A 21709-nucleotide genomic window follows, 5' to 3' on the forward strand; every position below is an offset into this window, starting at 1 on the left:
GAAAAAGCATCCTGGGGGCACCTGGTGGCTCAGTCAGCTAAGCACCTGACTTTGGCTCAGGTCATGATCTCACAGTTCATGGGTTCGAGCCCCTGACATCAATCAGGCTCTGTGCTAACAGCTCAGAACCTGGAGCCTGCTTCAGATCCTGTCTCCCTCTCTCTTAAAAGTAAACGCTAAAAAAATTAAAAAAACAAAAGCATCCTGGGGGTGCCTGGCTGACTCAATCGGCTGAGCATCCAACTCCTGATTTTGGCTTAGATCATGATCTCATGGGTCTGTGGGACAGAGCCCCACGTCGGGCTGTACACTGACAGTCTGCAGCCTGCTTGGGATTCTCTCCCTCTCTCAAAATAAATAAGCAAACTTGAAAAAATTAAAAAAGCATGCTGATGGAAGTAGAGAAAGGACCAACCACTGATACTTTCCCTCTATTCACTCCTCCAAAGGTAAACTGCTTACTAGCAACTTGAGTTGGCCTGATACATCAAAATACATCTTACTCAGAAGCCCGGGCTGGCATGTAGGAGCCAACAAAATGCAAATCAAGTGAAAGAGGGAGAAAACATGAAATATTTTCTTTCAAAACATATATTGAAATTTGATTCCTATGCGTGTCTCATGCCCCATTAGTGGACTTGAGACTGACTTGTGTTTTTCTTGCCTGGTTCAAGTTAATAGAAGCTTAAAATAGTTCCTTTCCCTACATGGCTCATTATTGCTTTCATGTTTACTTCCACCTGTACATCTTCTATTCTAATTACAGCAAATCAGGGAAGATATTTCCAATAAATTAGCGGGTTGAAAGGTCAGGTAGAACCACATTAGGATGAATTAGACATTAACTCATAAATCAGAATGTTAACTTTGTGCAACAGCCTACAAATTATGAGAAGGGGGACTACATCTGTTTTCTCATCGTATCCCCAGCTTCTATCACAATGCCCGGCATATGTTCTGTACTCAAACATTACTAAAATAATGTAATCACTAGGATATAATAGCTTAGTGCAGATGTTTATCACATCCCCTTATGCCAATACGATATGATCCCTTATATGCTTGTTTATCTTAAGAAAGATATCATCAATGTAATAAGACACTGACAAGGTAAAAAGAAATCCACTAGACATACACAAGGAAGGCAATGAGGATAAGAGTTGAAAGGGCAATGTTTCCAAATACAGGAAGTTACCATATGAACACAATTAGGAATGAGACTTTAAAATCAGATAGCTTATTAAAGACCCATTGGTTCTATTCCGGAATATCTACAAAGATATGGTCAAAAATAGCATGGCTTATGTTACCCAGTGAAGGAGAACATGAGTGAGACGGGAAGAAATGTGAAAAAAGATGTCACAAGTGAACGTTCAAAGGAACAAGAATGACTTTTGAATGTTTGATCATTCATAGGGAATGATTAAAAGCTCATTCACAGGAAAGAAAGTTTTGGTCTTTTTTTTTAAGTAATCATTTAGGATTGGTAATGATCTTCTAGGACATGAATAAATTTTTAGTTTGCTAGTAATATAAATAAGAGATGGAAAATTAATTCTGCATAATTAAAAGAAACAAGCACTAACTTGGCCAACTTTACTTGCCCTAAAAGGGCAAAAAATAGGTAAATCTAAATCACATTGTTTAAATGAAATACTGCCTATAAGTGGGTTGCTTTTTTCCTAACATTATCTAAAGCCTGAAACAGATGGCTGGAAACTTATTAATTTTAGAACCAAGGAGCAGTGTAAAGTCAGAGAAGAAAGTTCCTCGAGAACAACTTCTCAATGTCAGGAAAGGCAGACTGCCCATCTGGACAATGAGCACAGCAATTAAACTGGTAATTAATCCAGATTGCAAGTAGAACGTAACTTTAATTCCCTTCAAGTCACAGCAATGAATTGAATTCTCAGTATATAGTAAACTGATTCCAATATTCAAGTTTAAAAAAAGGCCTGTTTCATGTACCTTGCTAGGTACCATTTCCATACTGGACTAAGCCTGTATCATTAGTTACAAATCTAAAATGTGGTTTCATATTTACTAAAGCGTATATGTATAGTGGGTCATATCCCACACTTATTTTCTGAAATAGAAGCATATGTAACACATAAATATGACTTCAATATTTTTAGAGATATGATAGAAATTTCTTAAAATTCCTACCTATCCCTGAGAATGGTCCAGAGCTCTCCACCTAGGCACACTTCCATCAACATATACAAATATTTGCTGTCCTTGAATGTCCTGTACAGTCTGTGAATCGCAAACAAGAAAACAAAGGTTATAAACATGGCTGTCTTTGAAAAGAATGTAGCGCTTTCAGTGCTCAGATTACAGCCTCATACTTGACTTACCAAGCTTGAAATATTATTAAAAGAATGAGAGAGATCTGTGTACAAATAGGGCAAAGGAGGCAACAGCGTCCCGAGATGTACACAGTGTAGGGGGCTGGTCTGTCCTTTGCAATAAATGGATTAATCCACATGATTATGGACCAAGATGGCCGCTTGGGGTTCCTCTAATCCCAATTTGGTGGGCGCTTTAAGCATGGAAACTTGAGCCCTGTTAGTGGTCATAAACATACCGTATACATGGATATAAAGTAGATATACTTTACAAATATAGATATGTAGTAAATTCCTATGCTGTTCACTTGCACTCACCCTGTTTTTAATAAGGGCCACTGACAAATTAACGAGAACAGGTTTTTCCGCATATGAAAACTCCCCCATTATCCTTGTTATTAATGCTCCGAAAATTCAGAGATGGGACAGTCACTTCATTTTTTAAGAGCTTCAAGAAATTACAAACTACTATTCAAATAATTATAGGTAGCAGAGTTTGATTCTTGATATTTTGCCTTTCGAACTCCAACGGCCGATGCCGGCTTCTGGAGTCACAGAGAGCACACACATGGAGTGTGAGAAACTCAGATATCTCCTTTGGGGGAACTATGTTTTCACAGAATCGGATTCTCTTTTAAAAAAAAAAAAAAAAAAGGATAGAATCAAACTTCAGGGTTTTTTTTTTTTTTTAAGTCTAGCAAAAAAAACTTTCTTAAAATCAGATTGAAAACGACGTGTGCTGCGAGAACGAAGTGTGTAACGTAAGCACGGGCCACAGTGGGTTTTGTGGTTGAGTCTCTATGGGGAGCGCGGGGACAGGGTCCCTACCTCACTATGAAGTCGGAATGAGCCCCCTGCATGATCTGCTTCTCCGAGCGAATGTGCTCCTGTTGTCTGGTGTCCACGATGTGGCGTTTCTTGAGAATCTTCATGGCAAACGTCTTGGACTCCTCGCTTTTCAGCTGGACCTTAACGACAGGCAGGGAGAGTTCAGTGAGAAAAAGCCCAGGGCATGAATGTAACAGGGTGCCTTCTTATCCCCAAATCACACGGAGCACTTGAGTGACAGCCCAAACCCTGCCCGAGCCACACAGCGCCTCCCAAGGCCGCAAACTACCGTCCAGTCCCCTTCCACGGGACCAGGTGAATTTTAGGGAGATTCTCAACGAGTTTTGTGCCCACTGGATTGGGAGTGGGAAAGTGTCCTGGATGGTCATCGTGTGATTTTATTTCATATCATGTCATGTGGCTGAGTGTACTTTTACAGTATTTCTCCTCCAACCCAAGAAGTATAAAAACTAAATTCTCCAATTTCCCTTCAGGTGAGTGTGGTAGATGTCGGAACATTCCACCGTTGCCCCCTGGCCCTAGCCAACAAACCTTTCTACAGGTATAATATTCAGGGGCATGGGGGCCCCTGGGTGGCTCAGTCGGTTGATCATCTGACCTCAGCTGAGGTCATGATCTCAGGGCCCATGAGTTCGAGCCCCACATCGGGCTCGCCGCTGTCCGCACAGAGCCGGCTTCAGATCCTCTGTCCTCCTCTCTCTTCCCCTCCCCTGCTTGCGCTCTCCCAAAAGTAAATAAAATAATAACAAATAAATAAAATTCAGCGACAGACCCCTCTCTCTGCTGAGACTGGGGATGAATATACTGTGATTTCTTCTCGTTTTACCTCCTAGTTTTGCCCTTTCCTCCAGTTAAAAAAAAAAAAAAAAAGGTAAAGAAAAAATACAATAAGAGATTTTGAAAACTTTTTTTTTCTTCTCTGCCCGTATGCAGGATAGCTTTAATCCTGTCCGACCTCGAACCTGACTGCTTGGTTACACTAACTGAGGAGACCTAGGCTGAGCTCGGATGGCCCCACTCCTTCCATGCCTCTGTCACAGCCCCACGCGGCTCCCGGTGGCTTGCGTTGTTCCAAATGCTACTCCTCAGACTGGCTGCGGGTCTGTGGTCACTGTTTTACATAAAAAAAAAACCCAAAAAAAACAAACAAAAAAACTTCAACAAGGTGACTTGGAAGGAAAGTGAGAGAGAATGGAGCTCATCACTTAACAGCAATAGAGAAGAGTCATCTAGGGCTGTTGAGCGACAGACTCCTCAAGCCCGCATTCTCCGGAACTAATGAAAGGCTTGGGGGAAAAAACGGACAAGCTGTTCCTGCTTTTCAGCTGAAGTATCGCTGTCCCCTCTGGTGGTGAATTGTCTCCCGCTTCATCCGCATGGAAGCAAAATTCTTAAGTGTCCTGTTCATGCACACGTGTACAGACTGGATCCAGTCTGAGAGGGCATGGCCATGGCAAGGGCCTGAGAAGAGAGCCCAAGGACGCTTCCCATAAATGGGCCCCAGTCCGCTGCCAGCATTTGTGAATCCGCAGGACAGGTTAGAGAGGAAAGTGGATATTCGCAAACGCCTTAAACAGACAAAGGCCGTCTATCCCATCTGTGAAACTCTGGAAGACGGCAGATGAGTGTAATTCAAACGGATTCAGCTGTAGTTCATAATAATACACAAAATGTGAACTCCCACCTCGAAAAGAAATCTAGACAGCATGAAAAATAAGCTGTGTCAGAGGACTAAAAATCAGAGGAGAAATGAAACCGTATTTTCTCTTTGGGGCCTTAGGTTAGTGACTGAAGACTCTTGTGTCGTTTACGCCCCTGATGTAAACATTACTCGTTATTCTTTGTAGTGACAGTGACATACGTTTTTACTTGCGCACAGGGTGGGAGGAGAGGACTCTGCCTTTAGGGTCCCCGGTCTGGACCCGAATCCTGACCTCATTGGGCTGACTGCTTAACAGCTCTGAGCCCCAGTTCTTGCTGAAGATGCCATTGGGCTACCGTATGGAGTTAGTGTCGCCTTAAGCAAGAAAGGGCCACCGAGTGAGAAGTCACGGATGGCCTCTCTGCTGTGCCCTGGCCCCACCCAGCAGCCTCTGCCGGATAGGGTACCTCAGGTGTTGTCTGCAAAACAAAGCCAGACCACGTCACTCCTCTGCTCAAAACACTCCAGTGGCTTCCCATTTCGCTCATGAAGGCAAAGCCGTCACAAAGGCCTACAAGGTCCTACACCGTCTGGACCCCACTCTCCCCTTACTCACTGTGCTGGGGTCACACTGGCCCTGAGCACATTAAGCAAGTGCGTGCCCCAGGCTATCTGCACGTGCTGTTCTGCCCTAATATTCTCCCACAGATATTCCCGGGAGGACCCTCTGAGTTCCCGAAGCTCTTTGCCCAAATGTTTCCTAATCCGTGTGTCCTCACACCAGCCTATGTCCAAGAGTAACCACCCCCTTCCCTGTGTTATTCTTGTCTATAGCTCTTAGCACAAGCCAATGCACTCAATAGTTTCTTCATTACTTGATGAGTACCTGTGTCCTCTCATCAGACTGTAAGCAACCTGAGATGGGGGATATGTTTTTAAATTCCCTGCCCCTGACACAGAGTAAATGCTTATTAAATATTTGTTGACTGCATGAATCAAAGAATGCAACAAGCCATGACGATTGATCACTGGCAAAGCCACGACGTGCACCTCTTAGCTTAACAACGGGCACTAGAATGACAAGCACATAGCATTTTGTCTTTTCCTTCTGTCCCCAAGTGCCCTTAATTATGCATGGAAGGGAAGGAAAGATTTTGATGTGCCAACACTACACAGGCACTATCCACGGCCAAACAGCTATGTGATTCAGCGTCAAGTTTTCAGTTGTATTTTTACAAGATGTTTTCTTACCCCAACCTTTTCCTTGAATGACCGAGACAGGACATTCCCAACCGTAGAGCCTGCTAGATTAATAACACCATCTCTAGGATAATGTCCAGTTGGCTGCCGACAAGCTTGTGGGGTCCGTTAGCATCTTGAGACCATGGCCGTTACTTAGGGCTCCATTTCCAAGCCTATACTACTCTTTGGTTCCCTTCCAATGAACAAATTCCATGATTCCTAGTATGTTTACCGATTTTGTTACACCCACACCCAGATGTTTGATTTATTTCACTGTAGCCAGTATACTAGGCAGAAATATTTACCCACTTTTCTATTTGATAGTTTTGAACTATTAGGATGAATCTATGCAGGGAAATAAATGAAGCTCTCGGGGATGTCCAAGAGAAATGGGAACTAACCTTTATGGAGCACATACAAGTCCATGTATGTTACTTTATTTAGTCCTGACATCAACTCTTCATTGAAAGAGGAAGAGATTTTTGTTTTGTTTTGTTTTTAGGAAGACTTCATCATCGATAATAATAGCTAATATTATTAAAGTGCTCATATTAGGTGCCAGGAACAGTGCAATAAGTGACTTTTCTCAATCTTCTAGGCAACCCTTTGAGGTACCATTGTCATCCCCATTCTTCAGAGCATCAAACTGAGGAATACCAGAGAGGTTCATATCTTGACCAAGACCAGGATAGAGATATCAAGTGGCAGAACTGGCTCCATGCTCTTTTTGGCCCAGGCTATTTCCAGAATATGCTGCTTCCCTTCTGCTGAATATAAAACAAATTGACGGCACAGTGACTGATGCTTTACGAATGAGAGTTTAATGGAAATGGCTAACTCAAACTCAGTTTCCTGTAAGTTTCGCTCACACTAGACATGTGGTTTAGGACACCAGCCTGAGCCTCACTGTCCATTTTCTAGGGGATCTCAATATATTCTCAGGGATCTGGGGTACCTGACTGATACAATTCCACAAGGAGAAGCCAAGGGTCGAAGTGTGGGTGGGGGGGGGGGTAGGTGGGGAGGGAGATGGTGGTAACAGTTGTTGGGTAGCAGGTGGCCAATGAGGGGTACATGTTGGCCTTATTAGTTGCCAGTTTAATAAGTATTAATTATAAGAAGTTTACTGAGCCAAATGGTTAACCTACTGAGGCTTTCTGTTTGGTCTCTGCTTGAGTGGAGCAGTTTTACGGTCCGGAACCACCTTCCTTTGCACTCTGTAAAGACCTTGCCAGCTCCTTAGAGTAGAGCCCTTAGAATTTCCACTTCCATTTCAAACTAGAATGACACACGATTCCCGGGATCTCAGCTCTTAACCAGGAAGTCAGAGAGCTTGAGGAGTATTGGTGGAGGTAACTCAACAAACACAGTCTCTTGTGCTGAGTTAATTCCCTGAAAAAATTTCCCCTGATAAATCAATATGTCCGACTCAACATTGTTTGTAACAGCCAAACACAGTCTCTTTAACAAATGGTGCTGGGAGAACTGGACAGCAACATGCAGAAGGATGAAACTAGACCACTTTCTTACACCATTCACAAAAATAAACTCAAAATGGATAAAGGACCTGAATGTGAGACAGGAAACCATCAAAACCCTAGAGGAGAAAGCAGGAAAAAACCTCTCTGACCTCAGCTGCAGCAATTTCTTACTTGACACATCCCCAAAGGCAAGGGAATTAAAAGCAAAAATGAACTACTGGGACCTCATGAAGATAAAAAGCTTCTGCACTGCAAAGGAAACAATCAACAAAACTAAAAGACAACTAACGGAATGGGAAAAGATATTTGCAAATGACATGGCTAGTATCAAAATCTATAAAGAGCTCACCAAACTCCACACCCAAAAAAACAAATAATCCAGTGAAGAAATGGGCAGAAGACATGAATAGACACTTCTCTAAAGAAGACATCCTGATGGCCAACACGCACATGAAAAGATGCTCAACGTCGCTCCTCATCAGGGAAATTCAAATAGAAATCACACTGAGTTATCACCTCACGCCAGTCAGAGTGGCTAAAATGAACAAATCAGGAGACTATAGATGCTGGCAAGGATGTGGAGAAATGGGAACCCTCTTGCACTGTTGGTGGGAATGCAAACTGGTGCAGCCGCTCTGGAAAACAGTGTGCAGGTTCCTCAAAAAATTGAAAATAGACCTACCCTATGACCCAGCAATAGCACTGCTGGGAATTTACCCAAAGGTACAGGAGTGCTATGCATCGAGGCACTGGCACCCCAATGTTTATAGCAGCACTTTCAACAATAGCCAAATTATGGAAAGAGCCTAAATGTCCATCAACTGACAAATGGATAAAGAAATTGTGGTTTATATATACAGTGGAATGCTACTTGGCAATGAGAAAGAATGAAATATGGCCCTTTGTAGCAACATGGATGGAACTGGAGAGTGTGATGCTAAGTGAAATAAGTCATACAGAGAAAGACAGATACCATATGGTTTCACTCTTATGTGGATCCTGAGAAACTTAACAGAAGACCATGGGGGAGGGGAAGGAAAAAAAAGAGGTTAGAGAGGGAGGGAGCCAAAACATAAGAGACTCTTAAAAACTGAGAACAAACTGAGGGCTGATGGGGGGTGGGAGGGAGGGGTGGGGGGGTGATGGGTATTGAGGAGGGCACCTGTTGGGTTGAGCACTGGTGTTGTATGGAAACCAATTTGACAATAAATTTCATATTAAAAAAAAAAAACAGCCAAACAATCTAAATGTCCATGCAGAGAAGCTTGGGGAAAAAATGGTACATCCATGCAATGCAGCTGTAAAAACTATGACTTAAAATGGTGATTTAGCAAAGGGAAGAAAATGAGAGAGGGACAAAACAAGAAACACTCTTAACTATAGAGAACAAAGTGATGGTCACCAGGGGGGAGGCGGGTGGGGGATGGGTTCAACAGGTGATGTATGGAAGGTTGACTCACTATATCGCACACCTGAAACTAATATTACACTGTATGTTAACTAGCTTGAATTAAAATACTTAGAATTATACTTATTATGGAAAAATAACCCAAGTTGACTTACATATACACGTGTAACTTTATCTATCTGATACAGGATACAAGCTACTGTACATTTTATGACCCTATAAATAGTATTTATATGAATATGTATACATCTAAAATACATCTAGGAAGAGACAATTGGAAACGTGTTCCCCCATAGGTTAATAATAGTTTTCCCTTAGGGAAATTTTTACATTTTTGAATCCTATATCCCTTTTATGATGGGAAAACACAATGACTTTCATCATGGAAAATACATTTTAAAGTCTCCTTTAAATTGTACTAGCTGTGTATTACTGTCTGGCTCTCTCAAAGGATTTTTGTTCCATGGGAACCACTCTCCTAGAATTGCATGAAAGCAAAGACCTTGAGAAGTGGTACAAAGCAGAACAATCCATTCAGGTTTGGGCTGAACCACACTAACCTGCTCAAGGGACTTGCCATATTCTTGTCTTCAGTATAAACACTCAGAGTCCATGATAGGAATCTGTATTTACTGGGCCTAAGTTATCCGACTTTATCATAAAAGTGTTTTCACAAAACTATTCCATGGCAAATTTGAAGGTGCAACGTAGTTAGCTCTTAATTTTTCCTGTTGGCCAAATGAATTACGCCAAGGCCACTCCTGTCAATTTGAGGTGACGGTGAGGACTTTTTGTAGCAGGGGCAGCTAGAGATAGGAAATCTATGGTGTGGACGGAGGCAACGTGGACCCATGCTTTGCTTCCCAGCCCCCCTCTTGTCAGGGAATCCTTCCCAGCCTGGCGGGGTTGGGTGTGCGCCCCAGCTCAGTCGTCCTTTGCAGACTGGCTCACACCCCCGGTGCACAGGCTAGTACACTGGCAAGACGTGAGCCCTGAAATGTGACTGCTTTTGCTTCCATCTCCCCCACTTTTTGGCTTGTGGTCTTGGGCACATTTCTGACACTCTGTCCCTCTCTCCGTATCTGGCACATGAGTTTACATGTGAGGACGAACCAAAAGAGCCCACATAGCCTCCCCAGTCTGGAACAGAGCACACATTCAGTGTGAACTAAGCTGCCTTTATTCCTATGGGCTTCCAACATTAAGGTCCCTTCAGGCTAAAGAAATTTCCTCCAAATATGACCCAGCGGAGGCCCGTTCCTAACCCCAATCACCGATCTCCGTCTCACCAGGGAAACACATAAAGGGGTGAGATGCTACTTTCCAAAGATTCCCGGCCCTCGCACCACACAGCTTTTACTCCCAAAATTCCTAGAAAGGGAAAAAGAACAAGAAAATGCTAATACTCACGATCTTCCTCTTATTTATTTTTACAAACAATGCTGTGCTAGACCCAGTATTAGAAGGGACAAAAGCTTTATTGATAGTAAAACGTTGCCTCCGTGTGGAGCACCGTGTTGCCATTCGAATGCATCCATACACGGGCAGAGGGGACCTAAATATGGGAATTTCTGACCCAGGTTTTGATGATTTCTTAACTGCCGAGCTCCAGGTGGTGTCCCAATGGCACTGACCTGAAGAAGGGAGGCAGGGACCCCAGCATGTTAAAGAGCTGCGAAGACACGCTTGCCAGCAATCAGAACATATGCTTCCTTCCTATCTGCGGCAGGCGCTGGTCTTAAAAAAAGGCTTCTTTCTGGCTGGACCCAATTCCCTGCTCTGACTGGGGAGCTGAGTTATGATTAGAACAACTTTAAAACTCGCTTAGTACCTCAGGGAGAGTTGGTCCGCGGAATCTGTTCATCCAGTGGTCTATTTAATCCATAGTTCATTTTGTGATATAGCTAGATCTTTATTATTTGGAGGAGAAAATGGCTTTCTGAACTACATTGTAATTAAAATGATTTCTTAAATAGGGGCATCTGGGTAGCTCAGTCAGTTAAGGGCCTGACTCTTAATATCGGCCCAGGTCATGATCTCATGGTCTGTAGATTCAAGCCCCGCGTCTGGCTCTGGGCTGACAGTGCAGAGATTCTCTCTCTCGTCTCTCTCCCTCTCTCTCTTGTGCCTCCTCCGCTTATGCTCTCTGTCTCTCAAAATAAGTAATAAAAAAACCTTTAAAATGAGTTCTTAAATTAAGGCTGAAACTGACAGTATTACATGGCTTATTATGCAAAATTCCTCTATAACGGGTACAAATTACATTTCCAAGTGCAACAGGAAAAAGGTGATTCCCTTAATGCCCTCAGTTAGTTACACTAATGCCATGGAACAGAGGTGATGAAGTGAGCTTAGGTAAGCTCATGCAGGATCCCCAGGGTTGAGCCCTGTATGGTTCATGTTTATGATTAATTATGTAACTTCTGGGCCTCAGGAAAGGCCTTAACTCTATTAAATACGAGGGCTCTTTCCACCTGGGAAACTCTATGCATCTGCAATTGGACATAATGAATATGCATTTATTTTATTTTACTTTTTATTGTATTTTATAGAGAGCAGGGGAGAGGGGTAGAGGGAGAGAATCCCAAGCAGGCTCCATGCTCAGCACAGAGCCTCACGTGGGGCTCGATTCCACGACCCTGGGATCATGACCTGAGCCAAGATCAAGAGTAGAGCACTCAACCAAGCCACCCAAGTGCCCCTGGATATGCATTTTTAAAGGATGTTAATTATAATTAACCTTATGGAAGCAGCCCAACAAACATGGGCCAGTAGCCTGGGACAAAGGAAAAGGGGAAAGTTCCCAAGTAAGACAAAGGTAAGCTTCAGAAAACATGCTGGTTCACTCTGGAAGCATGACCTGGAGTTTATGGGACATACATCTTTGGCTGAGAGGTGGTTTCTCTTTCTCTGTTCTCTCAACCCCATGTTACTAATTTTCAAAGACTATGCACTGGATAAAAATGGCGGTGGCTTTCCCAAGAAGAGCATCAAGACAGGCTCTAAGGCCTAAAGAAATCTGGGCAGGGCCATCCTAACTTTAATAGCTGGATAGTGACAAAATAGGAATGGCTAATATTTTCTCCAAATAAAACAGCACACTTTTAATCACACAACCCATGTTACGTGGTCCAGCGTAAAATGATCTCTTATTTTCAGTTCTTTTTAAACCGGGAGGAAATAGCTTTGTAAGTAATCCAGATAGAAAAATTCCTGTGGTTAAAACTTTTCGTTCTAGATGCTCAAAAAGTTATCCCTCACCTCTCTCTCTGCACAATAACATCATACATGTCCTTCTCCTTGGCGTCCAAACTTAAGAATGAATCTTAAGTTTGTTCCAAAGGATGCACAAGGGAGGAGGGCATAAGGGACTTGTCACAGCCTGTGTGACACATAGCCAGGGGACACAGAGAATGCGAGGGATGGATTATGAGTTCACACAGATGCCAGAGTCGAAGACCTTTTCAGACGGGAGGGACAGAGACATGACATCATTACACAATTTTATGGTAAGTGATTTTACACGTAAAACTTATTTCTAAGTGAGACAATTACACCATTTTCTTTACCATACCAAAGGAGCAGGGCAAAAAGGAGCTTATATTATGTATACATTTTCCTCTGCCATTTGCACAAGTGACGATCAAGAGAGGGTCTCTCTTCTCCCCATCTTTATTCTCCTTCTCGTGTTCACCTCAACCCTTCATCAAACATGTCGATAGTCCTATTTGGTTTGTACTCTGCCTTCAGACTCAACATTCAGTTCTACAGCTAACGAGAAGAAATATCAGGATATATTTATATTATTAAATTCAAATTGGTCAAAAGCCAAATTAAGACTATTTTCACAGAGGAGATAGTTTTCAAAACAGACATTTAACTTTCAGTTTAGAGGAAGATCAGGAAAAGAAAACCATACCTCCTATTTTTAATTACAACATGAACAAATGGTTGGACTATTTTATAGAAATCACTTGGAAATCAAAGAATACTTGTGATTTCTCTTATTAAGGAATTGACACTGATTCATTTGGACTAAAAAAAATCTACCTATATTGAATCAATACTGTTTATTGAAATGTGCAATTCAAATATACCATCTTCTCAAGGGGCGCTTGGGTGGCTCAGTCGGTTAAGCATCCGACTTCGGCTCAGGTCATGATCTCACAGTTCGTGAGTTCGAGCCCCACGTCAGGCTCTGTGCTGACAGCTCGGAGCCTGGAGCCCGCTTCAGATTCTGTATCTCCCTCTCTCTCTGCCCCTCCTCAGCTCATGCTCTGTCTCTCAAAAATAAATAAATGTTAAAAAAAATAAAAAATATACCATTTTCTCTTGTGTATAGAACCTGCATAAAATAAACCTTATTTCATCTTGTAGTGATTACTAAAATTGATATGAGAAACTTTAAATTATTTTCCCTCATCAGGTGCACAAAAACAGACACATAGATCAATGGAATGGAACAGAGTCTAGAAACAAACCTGTGCTTATATGGCCGATTAATCTATCACAAATAAGGCAAGAATATACAATGGGCAAGAGACAGTTTTTTCAATAAATGGTGTTGGGAAAACTGGGCAACTACATGCAAAAGAATGAAAGTGGGCCACTTTCTCACACCATACACAAAAATAAATGGATTAAAGGCCTAAATGTGAGAACAGAAACCATAAAACCCTTAAAAGTAAACATGGGCAGTAATCTCATGGACGATACCCTTAGCAAGATTTTTCTAGGTAGGTTCCTCAGGCAAGAGAAACGAAAGCAAAAATAAACTATTGGCACTACACCAAAATAAAAAGCTTCTGCACAGCGAAGGAAACCATCAACAAAACAAAAAGGCGACCTACTGAATGGGGGAAGATATTTGCAAATGACATCTCCAGTGAAGGGTTAACATCCAAAGTACATAAAGAACTTCTGCAACTCAACACCGAAAACCAAACAGTCGGATTAAAAAATAGAGAATTCAAACGTTTTTCAAAAGAAGACACACGGTGCCCAACAGACACATGAAAAGATGCCCAACATCACTCATCAGCTGGGAAAAACAAATCAAAACCACAGTGAGGTATCACCTCCCACCTGTCAGAATGGCTGGTATCACAAATGGGAAACAACAGGTGTTGGTGAGGATGTAGGGAAAAAGGAACCCTCACGCACTGTTGGTGGGAATGCAAATTGGTACAGCCACTGTGGAAAACAGTATGGCGGTCCCTCAAAAGATTAAAAACAGATATATAATGCAATAAAGAGTTCCACTACTGGGTATTTACCCAAAGTGCACAGAAACACTTCTTCAAAAAGATACATGCACCCCTATGTTTATTGTGGCATCACTTACAAGAGCCAAGATAGGGAAGCAGCCCAAGCGTTCATCGACAGAGGAATGGATAAAGAGCATGTGGTGTGTGTATAGATGCTTGCGCGTGCACACACACGCACACACGCACACACAGGAATGTTACTCAGCCATAGAAAAGAATGGGATCTTGTTATTTACTACACCATGAATGAACCTAGGGTGCATTATGCTAAATGAAATAAGTCAGAGAAAGACAAACAGCATATGATTAAACTTAAATCTAAGAATGAAAACAAGCAAACAATAGCAACACAGACTCTTAAATACAGAGAACGAATTGGCTGCCAGAGGGGAGGTGGGTAGAGAGATGAGCGAAAAAAAAATTACTTTCCCTCATCAAATTATCAAATATTTTCTCTCCCCAACCAATATTTCATATCTGTGCCTAATCTCACGCATATGTATTGAGTAATGCTGCAAGTTTTCAAACTTGCCTACACGTTTCTAAATTGATCACTAAAATATGTCACATAATTCAACTTACTCTAATACTTAAAGCACACTTATAACCTCAAATTTCACATAGATGGAGCTGAAACTCACAAGTTGACACTTCAATTTCTTTCCTTTATTGACTCTGTGAAGCTTTAAAATGAGTGGATATGAAACAGAATCACATATTGCAAAATTCAACTCTCTGAGATGTGATCAGCGTAATTCATGAAAATGTTTGTGTTCTCGTCATACTTTTGAGACACAGGGCATAAGTAATGTCATAATGTTTCTGTTACATACTGGAAGAATCTTTATCAAAAGGTTTATAATTGGATCTTCATATCTTGATAGATGTTATACTTGAACTTCACCCTTTCTGATATTAAATAAATAGGGTGACTCCTTCCTCGTTTTTACACTTGAAACTTTTCACAAGATTTTGCATAAATATAATACATTTCAAATGTAGTTAAGCCAGTTCGACATGTATTTAGTATTTTTTTGCTCATGCTAACTTAATTTACGGAAACCAGTCCCATTAAACATTTAAGCCGCTCTGTCCAAATGGAGGGAGAATTGGAGCCACGGTCACACAGCGGCTCCCTTTGGTTGAGTTTATTTTGATTCCTTTTGGGTCTTGATGGTCTCTCTGCTCTTACCATGAACTTGTAAGGCTGGCTGGCGTCAGGGGCTAAGAACCAAGCCATCCGACCCCCAGAAGCTCCTGATCTCAGAGCTCAATACTCAAGCTAGAAGGTTGTATATGTAAATGACAACGGGGGATATTAAGACGAGGGACAAGAATGAATTGGCAGTAAATTAAATGTGTACAGCTGATGAACTACACTGAAACATGCAGAATGACTATTTCCTATTTCTTCCCCACAAAACAAGATCAACCATTTCATTTTAAAGGCCTGGCTATTTTCAACATTACTAACATAGACAAAGGGAGGGTTTTTCCTTCTCATGAATGGGATTCCTCTTGGAAAGTGTTGATGTGAAATTGTCAGGGACACACACTACATCTTGGCACAAAGCAAACTACCTTATTCAGAAGAGACATGATGATGTTTACTTTGGCAGTGGCCCCACCTAAAAATAGCCTGTCGAGTCACGTTATAGCGTATTCTTTTATTCACAGGTGGTAGCTGAGAGCTGAGTCTGTGTTTTATATGTTTTCAGTACTTGACCTCATGCCCAAAAAATGCCCAGTGCTTTCACATCTAACCTCCTTTCAGAACAGAACACAGCGACCCCCCGACTGATGGGCTACGGGCACCTCTTACCGCTTCCTTCACACACCCCCTGAGCGAGTCTGCCACTGGCTTCTGTGGCCTGTGAAGACACGTGGCCCTCTGTGTTGTAACCTTTGCCTCGAATGGCCTTTTCCCCAGCTGCTCCCTTAAAGCCCAACCTAGTCCCTAAGCCCTGGCTTCAGTCTTTGTTTTCTTGTGGCCTCTTCTACGCAATCAGCTCCAAATGGTCTCCCGCTTTCTGAAACACCGAGAACCTTTCTGCAGAATTTAGAAGTTAATACAATACTAAAGGATGTCATATGTTACTTTTCATACGCGTTAGTCTTACTTTCTTTTTTATGAGAAGGGAGAAATTCCTTAAGGGCAGAAATCACTTCTGCTATTTCTCTATCCCCCTAAAAATATTTAGGGATTGTATAATAGATAAATCTTTGCTGACTGTGATGTGCCCATAAATTCACTAACTTAAAAAAAAATGAAAGCAAATAGATGTCACAGAAAACATAAAGGCAAGTGTGACCAAAATGTTAACTTCTGGATATACTCTCTTATCACCGATATCTTAACCCTTGGGAAGACATGCCTGCTGCCTTCTAGATTTCCATTCATCTTTCTAGAATCAAACGCAGCTTTGGAGGAGAAAGGGACATTTTAATTTACTTCAGGACCCTGATTCAAAATCCTTTTAATGAGAAATACTCATTTCTACAGATGGGATATAAAATTGGTCATTTCAAAAGATGCGTAAGCAAGTGATTCTTCGCAGTCATTGGGTGGACCGACCTGTGTCACGTCTCTTGTATCAAATATATTCTGCAGTGACAAGAGGAAGTAATGCACAACGTGACTGGCATAGCATCCACAGACAGACTTCACGACGTGTGAGAGTGCGGTCGGCCATCTTAGGAGACGCAGTATGTTGTGACTGTGCGTGTTTCCCGAATCGGATTTTCATCAGCTAGCCGAATGACTTTCTTAGAAATCACTGCTATGTATCACAATAAATCACGTGTGTCCACTTATATCCTTTTGAAGAATAAATCTACCATGAGGAGGGCCTCTTTCATAATAAACCGGCTCGAGTACTGGCGAAGGAAAAGCATTAAAACGAGGCAGGCTGGGAGTTGTCAACGAGTGGAGAGTCTGCGCTCACTCGGGGTCACAGAGGGCAGGAGGGTTTCCCCAGGCATCCTCCGCACTAAATCACCGTGGCCACAAGTGGCAATGCCACCCGGCGATCCCACAGCTATTCTATTTCACTGCCGTGTGGCTTGGCAGTCAGGAAGCTTTCGAAATGTTTTCGTCTTACGTGGGGTTTCCCTTTGGAGTTAAGCTGTTCGCCTTTCGTAACGGTGAAACAGAGCTCTGCTGACAGAGCAATGGATTTATCGCCTAATTTCTTGCTTAATCATCCGTTCGTTTTGCCTTGGTGGACACAGCCCTCCAGGCCTGGCCCGGAGCCACGCAGCTGGCAAAAAGGCCACAAGAGTGCCACGGATCCTTATGGCCCTGTGACCTGTGTGGGGCGTGGCCTGTGACTTCTGCCACATTGCGCCCTCCTGCGCTGGGTCACAGAACAGAGGAGAGGTGACCTGTGTGGTCCACTTGGCAACAGCCAGGCCCCATTAGGCCCGGTCAGGGTTCCGTGGTTTAAGAAGGCTGCGGAGACACTGGATAGGATTCAGCGGACTGCACCTGAAACTATTTCCCGTCGAGAGGTTAAGAGCTGGCCCTTTACAACCGAGAAGACAGATAAGCGCAAGAAACTTGGGGCATGTGAAGGCTCAGCGTGAGCAAGACTGGAAATCGTGTCCCGCCTCCACTCATGACCGGTACCAAAGTAAGGAGCATTCACACTTGGTGGGGGGGTGGGGATTTGATAGACACCATTACTGGGGTCATTTGAAGACCTCAGGCTCTTTCTTATGGCTGAGAAACGTTTGTACTGTCGGGACTCGGCAGAGCAAGGGAGGAAAAAAGAGTAAAATTATTCCCTTCCCTTCTTTTCCTGTGGGTATAGCTGGGAATGATAAATAGCTATCATTAACATATTTTAATAATAATCTAACAGCAGTAACATCGCACCACTTACTGACCTAGGATGTGCGACGCTATGTGGGGGCGTTAACTCGTTTAGTCTTTGTGACCTTGGATGGCTCAAAGCCTATTATTATCCTCATTTTGGAGATGGGGAAACTGAGGCTCGGAAGCTAGTGACTCCTGAGCAAATGACAGAGCATACACAGCTGCTAAAATCTGAATCCAGAAGGTCTGATTCCGGGGCTCTAGCTTTTGCTACTACGTTATAATGTCTGATTTTGTCGTCGCCATTGTTTCTGCAGAGACATTTTAACCGCTGAAGTAAGAACAGCAAAAGATTCGGAGAAGGAAGAGCCTCTGAAGGTTTGACAGAAGCAGATGTGAACAGTGGGTGATCACAGCGTCTGTTCCACATTTATGTCTATTACAGGTTCTAGAATTCAAGAAGAAATCTTTCTTCTTTTTAAAACGAAGGTGGATACGTGACAACATTGGTTCAATCGCATTGCGGTGGCCGCTGTTGGTGTGATAATTGAGAAGCCAGAAGGACAGAAAAAACCTCAAGTTAAAAACCAAATAGGTAGTTCTGGGCCGTAACAGCAGCCCTTTCACTGACTGCGGGGTCCTAGGCTCCTTCTATGCATTAATCCTGACTTCCTTCTGGTAAAAGCAGATCATGCCTCATAAAGGTAAAATTATATACTGGATGTGGGCCAATCTGAAGATCACAAAGCAGCGTTCAAACGAAAGGCTTACTTTAGTAAGGAAGTAATATTCGTTAAAAAACATCACTAATGCCAGTTTGTCGATCAACTACCCTGCAGTTGTTGCATTTTTATAAGAGTGTACTGGAAAGCTTCAGGGTCTTCATGTAGAGGCGCTAACTCTCCTGTCTTACAGATGCCACTTCCTCCAAGATGTCTTGCTCTCCCAAGCACCAACCACAGGCTGCTCCATACTTTGATTATTGGATTATTTATTCGTTTCCATGACTGTCCTTCCCAGTAAACTGAGTCCCTAGAGGCAATGGCTATTTTACTTCACACTGTGTATGTCCCAGTAGACAACCCGCTGTATAAATATGGAATAAATGATACAGACAGAAAACAATCCAAGAAGACAGAGATTACATCTTCCATGTCTGCGTCCCTCCATTTTCTCCACTTTGGGAGGCTCTGGATTGCTGCATACAAAGATTAAATATCTGTGGTTGTCCAGAGCAACCACATCAGCATGGCCGGGTTCCAAAATCCGATGTGTGCAAATCTATTCTGAAAAGCCAGCAGCCCTCTGACAAGAGGAAAAGTAGAGGAAATCAGGAACGTGACCATAGAGCAACAGGACTAATTTTCATTTGTGATTGTAAAATCATTCTCCTTGTTTTGCAGTCATGCCTGGTAAATTAAGAGGATTACCAAGGTATCTTCCAGCAGAGCTTCCTGCTTTAATGAGTAAATCATCTATAAAAAAGCAGGGTTCTTTTGCTGAAAGTACTTATAAATGGAATGTGGTCTTCTGGAAGATAAACAGGCAGCACTGAACAAATGAGAAGGCCCATTCTTCAAAATAAAAAAAAATGGTCAGAAAATGTGGTTTCTGCCAGATAACGAAAGGAAAGCAGTATGGATGGCTTCCCAAAGGTAATAGCTGTGAACGGGACACGTCTGATATTCAACTCGTTAAAATCAGTTACGCTAAAGGTATTTATGAAATAGACTTAATAGCTTTAGAGCAGAATTCTCATGCACATAAGACAGTTTCTTCAAGCTTCTGACCTCATCACTGAACAAATCCCTGAGTTTCTGTTTTGTGGCAAAATTACGTGCTCCTCTACAAACATTGGCAGTCAACTATTTAGCAATTCTCTTGCCTGAAATATCCTCCTGCATCTAAATTCACCTAAATTGATGTAAATAATAAAAATTAAGAAATGCTAAGCAGGCTCTGAAGAGCGTCACTATGCAAAATAACACAAACCTAATCCGTGTGTCAAATAAGAAAACTCCTAACTTAGTTCTGCCGGGAAATGGCGTTCAAAAACTCAAATTTAATTCTTTACACTCAACCTAAGAGTTTACATTCTTATAATCGATACCTGGGAAAAATTTTAAAAATATTATTATGAAATTAAAGTGTAATGTGGTATATTTTTTATCTTGTTATTTACCTGATCAACATCATTGCTGAACTAAGGATTGGTAGGTTCAAGATGTCTACTTTATACACTTGGTACAGTACTGAGCACATACGTACGTGACATGAATCCATGTGAAGGTGCTACCGCTTACCCTTTTTGCTCTGTAAGAGTGATAGAATTTTCTTGCATATGTCATTCTCAGGAGAGAGTGAAGAGTTCTATCATCACAACAGAACTGGGCTCTGCCTTCTCCTCTGAACTATGAATGGTGTGGTGCTGTTCGAAAGATTCACTACTGTCTCCTGAGCCATGGCTCATGGTGATTGACCACACGCTAGGACAACAGTAGGTGTAATTACAGCCAGAGTGTTGAGGCCAAACTCCTCAAATTCTGGCTTCACTGAATACGTGTAAAAAATGAAAGATCACAGCGAAGAATATGTTCCACACACAATAACTAGTATTACCAGGCAGGGAGGAGGCAGTGGATGGTAGGGCAACAGGGATCACCTGCACGGCCAGGCCACACTGAACAGTCAAGACAGTCTGGGTATTCAGATGCTCCTACGGTATTTTTTGGGGGAAGTGCAAAATGACACAAGATCGTCACGTCACTTCTGAGGTTAAAAACATGTGCCTCTTTTCTAATATACGTGGTTGTGCCTCGGGGCCTATTAGGGATTTATCATTTACGGGCATATCTAATGTTTATATAAACTGGGCTCCAACTCAAATTAATTCCTGAGGTTATGGTGTTCATTAGCCTATAAACATCTGTGTAGAAGAGTAAAATGTAATCATCCAGGAGAAGAAGAAAATTAGACTGAACTACACTTGACTGTCTCTCCTGGGACACATATTGTGTGTGTGTGTGTGTGTGTGTGTGTGTGTGTGTGTGTGTGTGTGTGTGTGTACCTTCTCTAATTTTCTGGTTAGTTGTGCTTCCTCAAACATTTTTGACGGAGCTTTCTAGAGGTTTTCTACTGTCAGCTTGGCATTTAATTGTTCAGCATAAAGTGGGTTTCAGTGTCTATGAACAATTTTCAGTATTTCAAACATCCTAAGTAAACTCCTATATTTCCTAAAATATCTCACTGGTAACTTAAGGTCCCCAACTTGAAATTCTCAGACCTCCAGGAGTCCACACATTTGTAATGTAAATGTTAACGAAAACAACAATTTGTCCACGGTCTTTGAAAAAATATATTTAAGAAACTACAAGTCAGAAAATCAAACTCTAGGAATTCCGTCCTTTATAGTGCCTCATTCAGAAAGGGGTTGAGACATGCGCAGCTCAGTAAATAAACACACCAGACCATAAGCTCTTCCTGGCAGGGAGCTCTACCCCCTGACCTGTTTATACGTCCCAACACCCCCAGTAAAATTGAACACCGGTAATGAATCTTCACTAGCTCTACGAACAGTTATATTTGGTTGCAAAATCAAAGTTCTTGAAAAAAGAAAACTAAGACCGCATTAACTGGCAGAATTCAGAAAAACAAG

General features: G+C 42.2%; 1 protein-coding gene across 5 annotated transcripts in view; it reads right to left on the reverse strand.

The window, feature by feature from the left end:
• Positions 1–21709, reverse strand: part of PRKG1 (protein kinase cGMP-dependent 1) — a 1248331-nt gene that overhangs the window by 26656 nt on the left and 1199966 nt on the right. For 3 of the 5 annotated variants that reach the window (XM_042959915.1, XM_042959911.1, XM_042959912.1), the window contains exons 11-12: positions 3177–3316; positions 2167–2256 (exon numbers count right to left, since the gene is read on the reverse strand). In XM_042959915.1, the coding sequence (XP_042815849.1) occupies positions 2167–2256; positions 3177–3316 (230 nt within the window). The other 2 variants (XM_042959913.1, XM_042959914.1) reach the window with 2 other exon arrangements.

The sequence above is a fragment of the Panthera tigris genome, chromosome D2 (assembly GCF_018350195.1).
Source record: "Panthera tigris isolate Pti1 chromosome D2, P.tigris_Pti1_mat1.1, whole genome shotgun sequence".
Lineage (NCBI taxonomy): Eukaryota > Metazoa > Chordata > Mammalia > Carnivora > Felidae > Panthera > Panthera tigris.